Source organism: Gordionus sp. m RMFG-2023, chromosome 3 (assembly GCF_954871325.1).
Source record: "Gordionus sp. m RMFG-2023 chromosome 3, tfGorSpeb1-WG-v2, whole genome shotgun sequence".
In the NCBI taxonomy this organism is placed as follows: domain Eukaryota; kingdom Metazoa; phylum Nematomorpha; class Gordioida; order Chordodea; family Parachordodidae; genus Gordionus; species Gordionus sp. m RMFG-2023.
The window spans coordinates 4,755,770-4,769,671 of NC_088777.1; the positions used below are offsets into that span (position 1 = coordinate 4,755,770).

General features: G+C 31.2%; 2 protein-coding genes across 3 annotated transcripts in view; one reads left to right on the forward strand and one right to left on the reverse strand.

Annotated features, from left to right (window-relative positions):
- Positions 1-8,477, forward strand: part of LOC135926022 (uncharacterized) — a 29,666-nt gene extending 21,189 nt beyond the window's left edge. For both annotated transcript variants that reach the window (XM_065461668.1, XM_065461667.1), the window contains exons 2-8: positions 1,998-3,747; positions 4,492-4,741; positions 4,883-4,957; positions 6,186-7,163; positions 7,216-7,376; positions 7,483-7,605; positions 8,401-8,477. In XM_065461668.1, coding sequence (XP_065317740.1) covers positions 1,999-3,747; positions 4,492-4,741; positions 4,883-4,957; positions 6,186-7,163; positions 7,216-7,376; positions 7,483-7,605; positions 8,401-8,451 — 3,387 coding nt within the window. In that variant the 5' untranslated portion in view covers position 1,998 and the 3' untranslated portion in view covers positions 8,452-8,477. The remainder of the gene's footprint in view (positions 1-1,997; positions 3,748-4,491; positions 4,742-4,882; positions 4,958-6,185; positions 7,164-7,215; positions 7,377-7,482; positions 7,606-8,400) is intronic.
- A 2,547-nt stretch (positions 8,478-11,024) lies between these two features.
- On the reverse strand, positions 11,025-12,454 carry LOC135926165 (cytoplasmic 60S subunit biogenesis factor ZNF622-like). The gene has a single exon (XM_065461901.1). The coding sequence runs from the start codon at positions 12,403-12,405 to the stop codon at positions 11,173-11,175; it is 1,233 nt and encodes a 410-aa protein (XP_065317973.1). The 5' UTR covers positions 12,406-12,454; the 3' UTR covers positions 11,025-11,172.
- Positions 12,455-13,902: the final 1,448 nt, after the last annotated feature.

Genomic DNA, 13,902 nt, shown 5'->3' on the forward strand with positions numbered 1-13,902 from the left:
CTCTAAGATTTCAAAAAACTTATCAATCTAAAATACGCTATTTCCCCTCATTAACTGTACTTAATACTTTAGCATAGAGTCTCCTATTTTTAATAGAATCAGCACTTTTAAGGTTGGTGTAGGTAAAACTCTCATCGATAAATAAATAATTGGGTATATTCATTAACTGAGCCGTATTCCGTTATATTCCGTCCCTCAATAGCAGGACTGGATTCAAAATATTTCTGACCTGAAGCCTAGATCGATTGACATTTAACCTTCCAGATTGAGCTTCCTAGATTTATGGAATTTTATTATATTTACAATTGCTGAAACAAGTTACCATTTTGATATATAAAATTATATATTTTTTTAATTTATATATAAATTGAGCTATAAAATATTTCGGGCTGGCGGAATGATAGTAAACCACTTTTCCAATACATCACGGGGTTGTGAAGGAGTCGGAGTGCATTTGGAATATTCGGGGATATTTCTAAACCCCCTTCTCCCTTAGCCAATAATATTATCCCCCTATCAAAATTATCATGAATTATCAAAGCCAAATCTCCCTCTATACCCACTCTAATTCCAATAAAGATCTTAACAAGTCCCTGTTTATCAATCAAATTAAGGTCTTCTATAAAAAAAATTATGCTGGGAGTAATGCGTTTAGCGGCGGCGATAGACATAAATTGCCTCCCCCCCCCCTCCCCCAACATCTATTGGATCAATTTTTTTTATTTTTTTTACCCCAGCCACTTAAAAACGAATTGAATATATTACTAAATACCAGAGTTGTTAAAAGATACTTTTTAAATGGATCTAGATACAGATACAACGTCTAAAATAATATCTAGATACAGATTATTTAATCAAAAATCTATCTAGATACAGATACCACATTTTTATATCTAGATCCAACTCTGCTAAATACCTTGTAATTAGTGTTGGCTCGATTTGAGCAGGTTTTTTTAAAAACGGATGTTATTCAGAAAAATATTATGAGGCAAGCTTTAATGATTTTGCTCATAGATGAAACAAAAGTTTGGACGTCTATCAACGAAATTTCGAAACTTGGGCAATAATTTTTTTCTGGCTAAAATATTGAGTTTCCATTTTGACAAACACTAACTTTTAATAATATTTGATGAATATTTTAAATTATCTATTTTATTTTTAAAATATTATTTTAACTTCTTGTTAAAATCAGTGAAATGCAATTTAGTTTATTAATTTATTATAACTTTATATTATAAGAAAAAAAAATTTGATTGATTTTTTAAATTTAATTTAATTTTATAATATTTTATTTTATTATTAAAAAATATAAAATAAAATAAAACAATGATATTTTATGCTTGTTTTATTATTAAAATTTTATATCTAAAAAAATAAATATAAATGAATATAAAAGAAAAAGAAAATATTATTATAATAAAGAAGTAAAAAATTTATTCTTATTTTATTTCCAATAACTTTGCTCTAACTTATTTTTCATTCAAATTTTTTTTATATATATTCTATGACATTCCACTTGTCGTCTAAATGTTTTTAATGTCACTTTGTCGGTTAAAAGAAGAATATTTTTTTTTTATAAGTTTAAACTTTTAAAATTTCTGTTATAATTTTCATATTTTATTTTTTTTTAGAGAATAAAAAAATTGGTTTTTATATTTTTTATTTTTTGAAAGAGGTTAAAATGATAACCGATATTTTTAAAAGATTTTTTTTAAAATAAAACAAAGCAAAATAATAGAAATATTTTTATTTATCAAAATAAAATTTATAAATATAAAAATATATAGACTTTTAATAAATTTTTAATTTAATAATTATTATTTTTGGGTAAAAAATTTTTTTTTTTAATTTTTTTAATAAAAAAAAATAAGAGATAGGGATATGATGGTTTTAAATGTTGAATATTATAATGTTATCGTTAATATCTCTTCCTGCCCCATCATATTAAATCTATAATAAAAATCCTATATAAATAAATTATAAATAATTTGCCATAGAATGAATTCTCCAGGGGAGCTGGATTGTAAGCAAAATCGAGAACATATTAGTTCCGAATATCGGCACCGATCTCCTAATCAATCCAACAAATCGCGTAAATCTATAATCGACCAATACAGGGAATTCTATCGAAAACCCGGAGTGATAATGAAAAAGAAAAATGGCGTCAACAAACACTCCCTACAACAAACCCTTTTAGCCATCCACGGGATACCGTCATATCCTTCTATACGCGCCAACGGTTCGTCCAACCATAATCACGTGCCGTCATCAAAATCGAATCCTGGTACTAATGGCACGACCACGTCTATGAGCATGACGCACAGCAATAGTGCCTCACTTTTGTCTTATCATTATCCCGATTATGACTCCGCTATTAAATCTATCAAGGAACAGTGCGGTACCTACTCTAGCAACGCGGCTTCCGTTTTATCTCCTGCTTCCCTCTCATCTTGCTCCGCCTATACCTCCAACTCGTTTTTCGATAAATCAGATCTCAAGGACTTCCTACCGATCATAAATGATGCGGAAAGTGATTATACTCGGAAACATTCCTCTAGCAACATTGGGAACAATCGACAAGATGATGCCGAAATCGTCGATAATAGCCAGTACGATGGCAAAAAGTGTGAGGAAGAGAATGTTATTATGGAGAAAATTGAGGAAGACAGAACTGTCGGAAAGGATAGAATCGAACACTTATTGAGAACTCTGAGGCGGAGCGATAAAGGGGGTAATGTTGACGTGACGGATTTATCAAAAATCTGCAAAACAATAGTCGAACTTGAAATGGCTAAATCTCAAACTATATCCCAGCTTCAAAGTAAATTGGATAAGTTGTTATCCAGTTCCGAAAATTGTCACGAACCCAGCCAATCCTCTCATACCTATTCCAAGAATCACCAATCTTGCAATGAATCCAACCAGAAACTACAATGCAAATACGAGTTGAATAGCAGCGAACCCTTCAAAATGGCGGATAATAGTGTTTTCAACTACGAAAGAACATCATTCGAACCCTTACTGCAGGTTAATAGTGATCACGGTGCTTCATCGGAGGGTATCTCGGAGTATAACGAGGATCGTTCTGTCAAACGGTACAACCAATCAGAAGGGACACCCAGCATCAAAAGAAATCGAGTGATGGAAAGTCACGATTTTCCCTTTAAAAGGAAAACGCGCTCGGAGCCGCTCATTTCAGATGCCATATCGTTTCACGTCAACTTTGAGGGTGATTATTCCTTTTCATCGGCCAAGGACTATTGCCATCTTCCAAAAGCCAAAAACGAACAAATTTCTGGTTCCAACCCCCAAAATATCTTTAAAGTGGAATCGAAAAATTTGCCCCTGAGAAATTTTAGTCTGAACCTATCCCCTCGCGAATTTTCCGCATCCTATGACGACTTAAAAAATATGTCTCACCAATCATTGCCTAACATCAAACCGGACCCTCGCCGCTTCAATGACGCTTTTAACAATGGATCCAGTCACCTTATGCTGATGAAAGAATATTTTGACTACGATCGCTGGTTAAAAACTGGTCAAGATCCTGCTGGTATTCCTTTTAAAAGTAGATTCGCCGAGGACTCGTTACTCAACGATTTCAAGAAATACAATCAGTGCCCATTTTGTGGTAAAGTTATGTGCAGCGATTCCTCCCTCAAAGTTCATATCCGGTCTCATACCGGGGAAAAGCCTTTCTCGTGCGAAGTTTGCGAGGCCTCCTTTACGACCAAAGGAAATCTTAAGGTTTAAAAAATCAATTTTTTTTCACGAACTATGTTCATTAATAAGTTTTTATTGTTCCCGATCATAGTTTTTTTTACCAAATTTTAAAAAAGCAAAAATTGCATTACATCAATAATAACCCACGTTTTTCTAATTTTAAGACCTAATCTTATTTGGAATCATATTCCAACATGTATAGAGTATCCCACTCTCTGATCAGACAATTTTGCAGCTTATTTTTGTATGTATTTACAATATATTTGGAAAATCTGTTAATCGAATGTTTAGGTTAAAATTGTCCCTAAATTCTCAGGTTATGTAAACTCTATACTATATATTTAGCGATACTATTTCAGCAAAATCAGGTCTTCCAATGTTATTTGCTAAACTTCTACGACACACATACATATTTTTAAGTTGCTTTAAATGTGCTATATACAAAAAAGTATGAAAATCATTATTTATTGGGCCCGCTATCCGTAGATGAAAGTACCAGATTTTTAGAGAAAAAAAAGTAATAAATTCATTTTAAAATGATTTGGACCATGTTCCTATGGTTTTATAAGCGCGCGAAATTCTCTGAAAACATTCCGGAGTTTGGAAACAAATCACTAACTGAGCGGGAATTATTGTTTAGAATATAACCAGGGTGTACTTGTGCGAAATCTGAAGAAATGTCATTACTAATGTCGCTAATTTTTTTAAGTGACATTCTTTTTCATATAACATTTAACTATTAAACAAATATATTATTCCAATGTAAAGGCGCATTCGATGAGACACCAGGATGACAAACGCGCGCTATTTCATCGAGGCCATAGAAAATTTTCGACAAGCACCCAGGATTGGAATAAAACGTACTTGAACCAAATGATGCAAACGTTGAAGGGCTTTAACAACGCTTATAAATCCCCGCCAATCAATTATTCGGGAAAATCGGAGCCTCTAATACCTCCCATTCCTTATTTTCCTAGTGTCAAGGCCTTCGCTACTCCATCAAAATCTCCCCGTTTAGGTATTGCGATAATTTAATGTAGTTATAATAGAAGCGTTTGCGGGGCAGACCGGACCTGGGTGCGCTTAGTAGTTATTATATATTTGCTTTATCGTTTTTAAAAAAAAAATAATATATAATATGTCTTTTATTTCATTGTAGGTTTGGTTAAAGTAGCTACACTCGATGTTAATCAGCATTCAAGCTTAATAGATTACAAGGTCAAGTCCAATCAAGGTATTCTATCTAACTATTTCCAATGCTAAAAAGAATTATAATAATTTGTAAGAGAGAGAGAGAGAGTCATTGAAATGATGTCTAGCACTTGAAATAGACGCGTGTCATTGATATGCGGCATTTATCAATAACATTAGTCTCAACAAAAGGACATTGTGTCACTAAAAATGCTATTATTGAGACATAATACAATGTATGTCATAGGGTATATTGGAAACTTTAAAACTTGCATCATTTGCAGCGCACATTTTTTAAATTTTAAGATTTAATTTTGACGGAATTGTATTCCAGCATAGTTAGACCTGCCATATGAATTATCCAATGACATATATAATACCTAGACTGACGATTCATTCATTAAAATGCGTTTTTAAGCGTCGTTAAAAGCAAATCAGCTGGAGCCTCCAATTTGGTAACACATATAGTAATTATTCTCATGTTAAAAACTACTAATAAATTGATAACTTGCTTCCTTATTATCTCGATGATCCGGTAATTCTTTAATAAAGTTTGCATCAGATATAGAAATAAAATTAGGTTCTCGTTTAAAATTTTAATAATGATTAGTGTAACCAAGATGGCGTCTCCAGCTGATATGCATTGATGTACACTTTTAATCAATGATTCCTCAGTCTAGGTATTATATATGTCATTGGAATTATCGGACAATTTTGTCACAAAATTTTGAATCAATTTAAATATCGATTTTCCAATAGATTTTTAGACATTAAAGTTAACCCAAAATTTTACGACAGAATAACCTATTCTAGCACGCGTAGAACCCACGGCCGTGCGGTATAATTTTAGACAAGGTCATTAAATTTTGACTTAATTATATATATCTATTTAAATTAAAATTAATTCGAAACTTCATTATATCCAAACCTTGCAGAGACCTGACATGCAGGCCCAGCCCGGGTCATGAGCCGGACCGAGCAAATGGCACTTCTGCACGCCTCTGCTAGGGGTTCCAGCTTTCTGAAAATTAAAAAAAAATTTTTTTTGAAAATTCAATGTAATTTCTAAAAAATGAAAATTTGGTTTTTATAATGTTGAGCCCCTTAAACCTGCATTCATAGTTAGCGTAAATTCGCGGAGAAGTATACAATCCTCCGCGAATTCGCCATAACTGTGAATGCAGGGTGAGATCGTCAAGGTTATTGGCGCCACTGGGATAATTATAAATTATAATTTTAAAAATATTTATATTAACTAATTTAAAAATAAGATCTAAAAAGTCATGACATAGATATGGATGTGACAAAACTCCACACTACGTGTAACATATGTCGCAAAGTTCTGGCATGCCATTCGGCGTTAGAAATTCATTACAGATCTCACACCAAAGAGCGGCCATTTAAATGCGAAATTTGTGACAGACATTTCTCGACAAAAGGTAATATGAGACAACACATGCTAACCCACAAGTCTCAATTGAGTCCAAGCATGCTAAATTCATTGGTTGGTAGAAATAACTCCGCATCAACAATTATTCGTTCTCGCAAGCAAAATGTCACTCCTTCCTTGTCTGTCAGTTTGGCAAACTTGAACGAGTCAAAATCCGGAAGTTTAACGCCTCCTCACTTTTCACCTCCATTATCGGCGGAAATTTTATTAAGGAGAGGTAACAAATACGATAATACTCCTAAGGTAAGCCCGACCAAGCTCGAAGAGAGTTTAGCAGTTCATCCAACGGCTATACCAAACACCTTTTCGCAAAATATTAAATCCATTCCATTCCCACCAATGTCTTCTCAACCTTTCGCCTCTTTAAACCCCTTACACCACCCTTACTTTTTTCTACCTCCATCGATTGATGGTCTCTCTGTTCCTCCTTATTTTTCCCCCTACGATAGATACGTGCAATACATGTCCACCGCAATGCTACAGGCCAAGCAATCAAACATCGCTTTTTCAGAAATGGCCCCATATTATTACCCGTCTCCTTACATGATGTTCCATCCTAATATGATTTCTCCCAAATTTGACCCAAATACCATATCTACCTCTATTCCTACCCCTTCGAAAGATTCGACTTCGTTTAGCCCATCATCAAAGCCACTATCCTTGGTGAAAGATGACGATACTAGCATATCTAATATCCCACCGCAAAGGCCGCCTACAGAAATACCCCCTTTTACGAGTTACTATCCTTTAACATTTACGCAACAGTCAGAAGACCAAGACGATAAATCCTGTGATTCAAGTAAATTACGAATTTACTCACCACCTTTTATACAATATGAATATTAATTAAGAATCCTTGGATAGCCCTGACACATGTGCCAAAAGTTATGACAAGAATGCCAACGATAGCTCAAATAACCTAAAAAGGGAAGCCAATTCAACACCACAATGCAATATGAACCAAAATGAAAATCAAGATAATAAAGACTCCCTACTCAAAAATCAATGTCCAGTGAGTCGAGATTTTGTCCCTTTTATTTTTTGATAAAAATGTATGTATTCAAATATATATATATATATATTTTTTTTATATATAATTCAAAAAAAATAAATAAAAGGTTTGCTTGAAACATTTTTCAAGCACCAGTGCAATGCATATCCACATGAGAACTCATACCGGAGACCGCCCGTTCAGATGCCCGTTATGCGATAGGGCCTTCACCACTAAAGGAAATTTAAAAGTAAATTTTGTTAATAAATACATAATTTATGCGCTTCAAATTTAACGAGTGGAAGTTTTATCCCCTTTAAAAACGGTAATTTTTTGGTTTTAAATCCGCTAAATCTCCCTTTTATAACTAATTAAACACCTTCATCAATCGATATTATAAAGTAACTGAGTAAATATGGAAGGGATATTTAGTGGAATAGAGTGTGCTGCGTTTGTTGGGTACCTACCTACCTGAGTTTGGGAAATCCTCTAGTAAACATAAGTTTTATCTAGCCAAAATTATTTCACATCAATTAGGGGACAACAATGAGATATTAATTTTATATGGAACTATAATTATTTTCTTTTAAAATGTAATATCGCAATTTATATGGGAGAGAAGAATAACCAGTGTAGTAGTAGTCCTATAAATTGGAAAGGGCATCATACTATTTTCTCTAAAATTGAATAGGCATTTTATTTTTATTGAATATTAAAGTAATATACATTAATTTCTTATAATAATTAAAAATAAATATTAACTATGTTAAAATTACATTGTAAAAATAATTTACACTTTCTTTCTTTCTTCCATACTATGCCAATGAGAATAAGAATATAGTCGCATTCCTAAATACTCAATCCAGATTGATTTTATTTTTTCAAAAAGTGTAAATAATTTTGTTTACTTACAAAAGATGTCTCCTCCCCCCCCCCCTCCCTCCTTCACTTTTAAAATTATTTAAGTCTAAGTTACTACGTCACATATTTATTAATAATGATATGGTATTTTATGTTTATAACAATATAAATAATATTTATTTAGGTACACATGGGCACGCATTCGCACCCGCACAATATCAATGCCTCTCTATGATACTAACGATAAGCTTAAAATTATTTCACCTATATCTATTTTTTTCTATAATAAAATCTTTTTTTCAAGTCGCGATTATGAAATTTTTTTATCACAACAAAATTATATTATTTGATATGAAAATATCTAATATTTTTTTTTTATATACCAATATATTCATATATATATTTATATAATAATAATATTTAAAAAAATTTACAAATAAAATAATTATATGTTAAATTTGAGTTTTGTGAGCCTAAAAATAGTGTTGTTTAAAACGGCTACTCAATATTTTAACAAGAAAAATACTTCTTAAACCACGAAATTCTGCTAATTGATGTCTAGACCTTTGTGCCATCTATGAGCAAAATCTTCAGGCTTTCGCTATATTATTCTGGATAATTTTTATAAAACCGGCTCAAATCGAGCCGTTGTTTAAATACCAGAGTTGTTAAAAGATACTTTTTAAATGGATCTAGATACAGATACATCGTCTAAAATAATATCTAGATACAGATATTTTAATCAAAAATCTATCTAGATACAGATACCACATTTTTATATCTAAGTATCTAGATCCTTTAACAACTCTGTTAAATACTATCTAAAAATATATCCTTAATTTATAATTTTTGTATAACTTTAACCGCTAAATTAGTTTAGCATTAAGAATTATATGACAAAATTTTTTTCGAATAATCCACAAGCCAAAAAAATAAATTAATTTGTTTATTGATCACATATTATTTGTTAACTTATCAATGGTCGGACTTTTTCCAGCCCGATAAAAATTCATGATTTTTTCAAATTTTATTTATTCCATGAAATCATCAAAAAATAAATCGGCGCGAAAAAAAAATCTTACTAAATAGGAAAAATAAATCTTTGCATATCTGCAAAGTTGACCAATTAGGAGTGTATAAAAATAAGAGAATATATTATTGAAAAAAATTGAAATACGATTAATGAGGTATAATAATATCTAGACTGGCGATACATTCATTAAAAGTGTACATCAAATGAAAACAGCTGGGAACGCCATTTTGATTACCTATAATCATTATTAAAAATTTTAAACGAGAGGCTAATTTATTCCTATTTCTGACGCAAACTTTATTAAAGGAATTGCCAGATCATCGAGATAATAAGGAAAGGTAATTTAATAGTAGGTTTTAACATGAGAATAATTAATATATGGGTTTGGCGGGTCCAGCTGATTTGAACGACACTTTCAAACGTCAGTCTAGGTATTATTAAATGTCATCGAATACGATATAGAATTTCAAAAATTATTGATATATTTTATATTTATTAGATATTATAATTATAATATTTTTAAAACTATCGATGTGCATTGGTTGATGAGACGTGTTACATATATATTTTGTCCGGCGGCTATGACAAAATTCACACCGTGGTCTTTTGTTATTAGTATTCGTTGCTATATAATGTCCATAAATATTTTCAGTTGTTTCACTTAGTATATAGAAAATTAACTAGGGGGGGGGGGAGTTTCTACATGTCTCCATCCTTACATTTTCTTTATCATGATTAACTCGATTCCATAACCTCCACAAATTTACCAGTCAATTAAATTGCTAAAAATTGGCAACCACCATATTTTTTACCTCGTGTATGTTGACACTGTTATCGACACAGATTAACAGTCACTCATATGGGAATTATATGAATCTATCAACATATTGATGCAACTGTCATCACTAAACTATCATTCCATTGAACCACAAATTTTTCGATTGTCTTTTCATAATCGGTAATAGTAATAGCTCCTTTCCTTTCTTTTTGCCCTATCTTTAATTATTTCTAGGGGGGGTCCAGACCCGGGGTCAATTTTCTCATATAGTTCCATCACCTTTCAATCCAAGATTCAAAGCTGTTGGGCTTTTATTTTTAAAATGTTATTCATCTGAGGAAGCAAGGGTCCGTGATTTTTATCCAAATTGAATGGGTTTAGCTTTGATAAACATTTACAGGAATGTTTTCTTCCATATGATCATTTGCTCATCTATGCAAAATTGTGTAAAAATATACCAAATTGTTGAAAAATTTTTATTTAGTAAATTTAGAATATTGGTTATAAAGATTATCCTCGTTATTTAAGAGTTGGGTTATCAGAATAAATTTAGATTCCCTTTAATACAGCGAAATGTAAGGTGTGTCATTGAATCCCTAACGATTGGCATAGTGATATCATTGTCATTTGACTAATACATTCTATCTTGTGGTAGGGAATGATGCCCATTCAGCAAAAAAATTCCTATTAACCTTTCCAATCTTTGACTTGGTTGTAATATTATATTAATTATTTTCAATATATTTTAAAAAAATACACGTTCGAAATCCAACAATTTAAACTGTAATTTGTTTAAATCAATTTTAAAGTTTATTTTTAAGTAAATAATTTTAATGTAGGTGAAAATATTTTGACAAATTTTTCGGAAATTGATTACAGATCAAATAAATTGTATTGAAACTAATCAACGGTTTATTATTCCCCAAGAAGAAAATTCCAAAAACAAAATTATTTATTGAATCTTCATCAATTCCATCTTTCATTAATTCAAATAATATATACTAACCATCAACTGATTTATTATACTAAATAAAACTTCAAGTTTTGTCTATCAAAAAGTTTGATTTTATATTATACAATAATGTGAAAAAAAGTTTATGTAATGTAGAAAAGATTATATTTGATTTGTTAATATATAGGTGTTTTCAAAAGTCGACTTGTTGCCGGAAATGTCTTTGGCTGTTAGCTCTAAGCATTATACTCAAGGCCTTTTTATGGTAATTTTTGTAAGGAATCAAAAAATATCTTTTGTCCCTTCTGATATCCCATTTCGATAGTTTAGTTTGTTTAGCGTTGGCAGTGTTAATGTTTAAATTCCATTGATTCAGGTTAGAAGAACTAAATAATTTAGCAGTGTTAATTATGGATTTTTGTTTTCGCCTTATATCCAACGCCCTAGAGTTATTAACAATTCTTTGCTTATAGTAAACATTTAAGGATCTGTGACCAAGGAGTAGTCCATTTGGTAAAGCTAATTGAAAGATATCTTCCTGAGTTATGTAGCTTTCATCTTTTGAATCGGATATATTTTTCAAGATATTATAGGATATACCAAACACATTATCTATCAATCTCTTGAGCTTATCACCATCTTGAACTATGTTTTTGATGTTTTTTTTAGTGTAGAATTGTAAATATTCAATTGATATTGCATCTTCTGGATCAAACTTAACTTTAGAATGACCTTTATCATTAATGTGCCTTTGACAATTTAAGGTGCTTGCAAACTTTTTGTGGCACCAAATACAGGTGTTACAAACTTTTATTTTATAATCCAAATATTGTAAATACCCTTTCATATCAACAACTTTATCAAAATAGGGAATAAAAAATGAGTGATTTTCATTCATATGCATTAAATCTTCATCAATATTTGATATAATGGATGAATTTTTTTCACAGAATAAACATGTCAAATTCTTGTTTACAATAGGTGCACTTTTATTGTCATCATTAGTAGCATCAGAATTTGATGAGAGGGTTTCCCAGGAAGATTCATTATTTGAATCCAGATTCGCTTCAATTTGTAAGCTATCAATTGTATTTTTATTTATGTCAACTATTTCCTTGTTACACTCTATATCCTTTTTAGTCAAGGAATTTGAGGCATTCATGTGTTTTTTAGATTTCTTATGTGCATCATAGGAATTTTCAGAATAAAATAATTTATTGCATAATTTACAATAGAACTGATGTGGATTTATATCTTCCTGTTTTATAAGTTTATTACAAAATGTTTCCAAATCAACTGGTGGCAGATCTATCATTTTTCTTTTAAGATTATATCGGTGCCATTCTAATTTATAATGGAGTCTTTGGTCATCAGCCTCTTTAAAAATTATCCGGCAAGTAAGACATGACAAATTATTATATGACATAATTATAAAAATCTCCACAATAATAATGTGGTATCGTCCCTCTAGTTCGTATTTTATTTTAAAATAGGTGTTTTGTCGTATTGCTAAATCCAAAAGATTCCCAAAGATATGGTTAGTTAATTTAATAAATTCCCAACGATATTGTTAGTTAATTTAATAGATTCACAAAGATTTTGTTAGTTAATTTAATGGATTCCCAAAGATATTGTTAGTTAATTTAATAGATTCCCAAAGATATTGCTAGTTATTTTAAGAGATTCCCAAAGATATTGTTAGTTAATTGAAGTAACTATGAAGATTCAAGAGGTTAGAGAGAAATCACAACAAATATCAAAGCTTATAAATTTAGAAGTCAAAGTATATATTATTTAATTTTCATATAAATAATTTTAAATTTTTAAACGTAAAAAAAAATATAAAAAAATATGAAGAAAATTACGCGAAAAAATTAAAATAGGGAAGAAAATATATCACATTTGTTGGTATATCTTTTAAGGATAAATAATAATATATTTAAATAATATAAATAAATATATAGTAAATTAATATAATAAATTGAGCATATGATTTAAAAGAATTATGAATTTTCACAGTTTGCCCTTCAGTTTTTCTTCTTCCATCTGAATATTCCTCTCTTGTTCTTAATTGCTTTTCTCATCGCCGATTCTGTGATTAGGGTTTGGTTCTTTTGTTGACTTCCATCTGAATATCTCTCTCTTGTTCTTAATTGCTTTCAGTGGCGTAGCTAGGAATTTTCCTTAGAGGGGGTCCATACTTATAAAAGCCTGGGGGGCGAAGCCCCCCAGACCTCCTTTAACGGGCCTTCGGCCCTTTTGTCCGGCCTTCGGCCGGGTTTATTTTATAACCATATCTTCGATAATAAATATTACATATATTTTTTAAATGCATCAATAATATGTTATTATAATTTAGTAGATTATTATCATTGACTTTTTAATAATACTATCCAGAATAATTTCAATAGTAAAATAATATCCTTCCACAAACATCAAAACCAGAAAAATATAAATATTAATGGTATTTATTTGATATAAAGTCACATTTAAGTCTTTTTGAACGTATAATCTAAAAATTATTTTTGCTCTGGGAGGGGTCCAAACCGAAAACCACCCCCGTAGCTACGCCACTGATTGCTTTTCTCATCGCCGATTCTGTGATTAGGGGGTATCAGTCATTGAGAATATGAAGCTGAGGTAATTGGATTTTATTATATTGAGGGCTAATCTTTGGCGTAGGTAGTAACCCTCGTTGGGATCTTCGGTTCTATTAGAGATCCGTTTCCCCAGCTCTTTAAGGCCAGGGCATGAGAGTCGAACGACGTTAGAGTCGTGGCGATTAGTGGTAGGAATGTGTAATTGGCCGGAAGCGATGGCGATTACTTAGCGAGTTTATTCGTCTCGGCGCCTACTAGAGCATCTCTATTTATATTGGAAGGGGCAAGGGGATCGATGCATGAGAAATCCCAGGTTAGGAATT